The sequence below is a fragment of the Eulemur rufifrons genome, chromosome 6 (assembly GCF_041146395.1).
Source record: "Eulemur rufifrons isolate Redbay chromosome 6, OSU_ERuf_1, whole genome shotgun sequence".
In the NCBI taxonomy this organism is placed as follows: domain Eukaryota; kingdom Metazoa; phylum Chordata; class Mammalia; order Primates; family Lemuridae; genus Eulemur; species Eulemur rufifrons.
The window spans coordinates 57,087,386-57,091,844 of NC_090988.1; the positions used below are offsets into that span (position 1 = coordinate 57,087,386).

A 4,459-nucleotide genomic window follows, 5' to 3' on the forward strand; every position below is an offset into this window, starting at 1 on the left:
TAAAATTCCATGGTATAAAAAACATGAAATTGACATCAGAGTTTGAGTACCAGACAGAGCAATTCCTTATGAACTCAAACATTCATTTAGTCACATATATTTAATTGAGTATCTACAATTTATTACCTTGTGTGAGTTATATGGGCCATTACTGACAAATTTCACATAAAGAATATAAGTTTTTTTATAATCCTCAAGATAGGACAAAAGTAATAACTTTGAGTAACTATTATAACTGGAAAGTTAAATTGCAGAAAAGGACTGGTCAGATAGGGTGATGATCCTGTAAATATACCCATGTGATTTTAGTGACAAGATTCAGGTACATTTGGCGTGGGACGAATCTGAGAACAGAATAGAAATAGTTTATACAAATAAAGAAGACAGTTGTAGTCCAGCTGACAATTTGTCATTGCAATATGGTAGAATGTAAGAAGTGTGCTGGGGGGAGATGTGGAAATAGAGGATAGTTACTCAGACAAAGTTTGCAGTGGGACATTGAGTAGTGTAAGCCTGCATTGCTTAATGACTTCTGGAAACCATAGTTCAAAGTCTCTCTTGCTAGAGTTGGAAGAAAATTTCTGGTTATCAAAATAAGGTTCAGTCTTCTACAAGTGGCTAACCAATTCTCCCAGCACCATTTGTTGAATAGGGATTCTTGTCCCCAGAGTATATTCTTTCCCGCTTTGTCAAAAATTAGGTGACTATATGAGGATGGTTCTATATTTGGATTTTCTGTTGTGTTCCACTGGTCTGTGTCCCTGCACTTGTGCCAATACCAGGCTGTTTTAAGAACCACGGCCTTGTAGTATAGTTTGAGGTCTGGCAAATTAATACCTCCCATTTTGTTTTTGTTGCTTAAAATTGCTTTTGCTATACGGGGTCTTCTTTGATTCCATACAAAGTGTATAATTATTTTCTCTATGTCTGTAAAGAATGATGTTGGTAATTTAATAGGGATTGCATTGAATCTGTAGATCACTTTGGGTAGTATAGACATTTTAACAATGTTGATTCTTCCGATCCACGAGATGGTATATTTTTCCATCTATTTGCAAGTTCTGCTATTTCTTTTCTCAGTGTTTCATAGTTTTCCTTATAGAGGTCCTTTACCTCTTTAGTTAGATATATACCTAGATATTTTATTTTCTTTGTTGCTATTTTGAAGGGTATTGAGTCTTTAATTTGGTTTTCCGATTGACTGTTATTGGCATATATAAATGCCTCTGATTTGTGTATATTAATTTTGTAGCCTGAGACTTTGCTGTATTCGTTAATCAATTCCAGGAGTCTCTTGGTTGAATCCTGGGGGTTTTCCAGATATAACATCATATCATCAGCAAAAAGTGAGAGTTTGATCTCTTCCTTCCCTATTTGGACTCCCTTGATTCTGCTCTCTTGCCTGATAGCTCTCGCAAGGACTTCCAATACTATGTTGAAAAGTAATGGAGACAATGGGCAGCCCTGTCTGGTTCCAGTTCTAAGTGGGAGTGCTTTCAGTTTTTCCCCATTCAGTATGATGTTGGCTGTGGGTTTGTCATATATGGCTTGTATCATTTTTAGGTAGGTTCCATCAATGCCTATTTTGTTAAGCGTTTTTATCATAAAAGGGTGTTGAATTTTGTCAAATGCTTTTTCTGCATCTAATGAGAGTATCATATGGTTTTTGTTTTTGCTTCTATTTAAGTGGTGAATTACATTTATAGATTTACGTATGTTGAACCACCCCTGCATCTCGGGGATGAAGCCCACTTGGTCGTGGTGGATTACTTTTTTGATAAGTACTTGGATTCGATTTGCTAGTATTTTATTGAAAATTTTTGCATCTATATTCATGAGGGAAATTGGTCTGTAGTTCTCTATTTTTGTTGTGTCCTTTCCAGGTTTTGGTATGAAACAGGACCCACAGCTTTCACCTCTCACAAAAATCAAATCACGGTGGATAACAGACTTAAACCTTAGGCGTGATACAATCAGAATTCTAGAAGAAAATGTAGGAAAGACTCTTACAGACATTGGCCTAGGCAAAGAATTTATGAAGAAGACCCCCAAGGCAATCACAGCAGCAACAAAAATAAATGAATGGGACATGATTAAATTAAAAAGCTTCTGCACAGCCAAAGAAACAGTCCAGAGAATAAACAGACCACCTACAGAATGGGAAAAAATTTTTGCATACTACACATCAGATAAAGGACTGATAACAAGAATCTATTCAGAACTCAGGAAAATCAGCAAGAAAAAATCAAGCAACCCTATCAAAAAGTGGGCAAAGGACATGAATAGAAATTTTTCAAAAGAAGATATAAAAATGGCTAACAAACATATGAAAAAGTGTTCAACATCTCTAATCATCAGGGAAATGCAAATCAAAACCACAATGAGATATCACTTAACCCCAGTGAGAATGGCCTTTATCAAAAAAACCCAAAACAACACATGTTGGCGTGGGTGTGGAGAGACAGGAACACTAATACACTGCTGGTGGGACTGCAAACTAGTGCAACCCCTGTGGAAAGCATTATGGAGGTATCTTAAACAGATTCAAATAGACCTGCCATTTGACCCAGCAATCCCATTACTGGGCATATACCCAAAGGAAAAAAGGACATTCTGTAACAAAGGCACGTGTACCCAAATGTTTATAGCAGCACAATTCACAATAGCAAAGATGTGGAAACAAACCAAATGCCCATCAATACATGATTGGATTAGTAAACTGTGGTATATGTATACCATGGAATATTACTCAGCTATAAGGAATGATGAAGATACGACATCTCTATGGTTCTCCTGGAGAGAGTTGGAACCCATTATATTAAGTGAAGTATCCCAAGAATGGAAAAACAAGCATCACATATACTCACCAGAAAATTGGTTTCCCTGATCATCACCTAAATACAAATCTGGAAACAACACCAATTGGACATCAGACTGAGGTGGGGGGTGGGGGAGGGGATGGGGGTATGCCTACACAATGAGTGCATTGCGCACCGTTTGGGGAGTGGTAACACTTGAAGGTGCTGACTCGGGAAAGGGGGGGTGGGGAAAAAAATATGAAACTATTGTTTTTAACTTGCACTGTTCACTTAATAATTTATCATGAATATTTCCCATGTTATTTCATATCATTGTATAAGAAATAATGTATACATTATGAGGACATACTGTATCTAACAAGATATACTGTTAGACTCTTTGATTCTGTAAAATTAAATTGAAAAAAAAAAAAAGAAAAAATAAATAAATAAATAAAAAATAAATAAATAAAAAAAAAAAAAAAAAAAAACAAAATAAGGTTCATAGCATTTGTGGGTTATATCGTCCAAACCAGTCCCTCTTATCTGGTCTCTAACTCTACCTCTCCCTTTCCCAGGAAGAAAGCAATTGCTGTTAAAGACTGCAAAATGCCCTCTTCTTATCAGCCATTATGTCGGGGGCCAACAGCTCCAGCCTGAGCCCAGGATTCTTTATCTTGAATGGTGTTCCTGGACTGGAAGCCACACACATCTGGATCTCCCTGCCATTCTGCTTCATGTACATCATTGCTGTCCTGGGAAACTGTGGGCTCATCTACCTCATCAGCCATGAGGAGTCCTTGCACCGGCCCATGTACTACTTCTTGGCCCTGCTCTCCTTCACTGATGTCACCTTGTGCACCACCACTGTACCCAATATGCTGTGCATATTCTGGTTCAACCTCAAGGAGATTGACTTTAATGCCTGCCTGGCCCAGATGTTTTTTGTCCATATGTTGACTGGGATGGAGTCTGGGGTGCTCATGCTCATGGCCCTGGACCGCTATGTGGCCATCTGCTACCCCTTACGCTACGCCACCATCCTCACCAACCCTGTCATCACCAAGGCTGGTCTTGCCACCTTCTTGAGGAGTGTGATGCTCATCATCCCATTCACTTTCCTTACCAAGCGCCTGCCCTATTGCCGGGGAAACTTGATCTCTCACACCTACTGTGACCATATGTCTGTGGCCAAGGTATCCTGTGGCAATTTCAAAGTCAATGCTATTTATGGACTTTTGGCAGCCCTTCTGATTGGGGGCTTTGATATGACTTGTATTGCTGTATCATACTCTATGATCTTGCGGGCTGTTGTGAGCCTATCATCAGCAGATGCTCATCACAAAGCCTTCAGCACTTGTACTTCCCACATATGTGTTATTGTTATCACATATGTTCCAGCGTTATTCACCATTTTTACTCACCACTTTGGGGGGAAAAACATTCCCCACCACGTCCACATCATTATTGCCAATCTCTATCTGATGTTTCCTCCCACTCTGAATCCCATTGTTTATGGAGTCAAGACCAAACAGATTCAGGAAGGAGTGATCAAGTTAATTTTTAAGGAGAAAGGTGTCCCAGCTATTGAAATAGTTTCTTTACTTAATATCCAAAAGCAAGAAAAGACAAAGAATATTTTAATGAAGACTCGAGTGTAA

At 38.6% G+C, this 4,459-nt stretch overlaps 1 protein-coding gene across 1 annotated transcript; it reads left to right on the forward strand.

Moving 5' to 3' along the window:
- Positions 1-3,430: 3,430 nt before the first annotated feature.
- Positions 3,431-4,459, forward strand: LOC138384871 (olfactory receptor 52N2-like). Its single transcript, XM_069470532.1, has one exon. It carries the CDS (start codon positions 3,431-3,433, stop codon positions 4,457-4,459), a length of 1,029 nt encoding a protein of 342 aa, XP_069326633.1.

What these genes read in the sequence shown, in the direction of transcription:
- LOC138384871 (XM_069470532.1), top strand. Translation starts at nt 3,431, where the DNA reads ATGTCGGGGGCCAACAGCTCCAGCCTGAGCCCAGGATTCTTTATCTTG.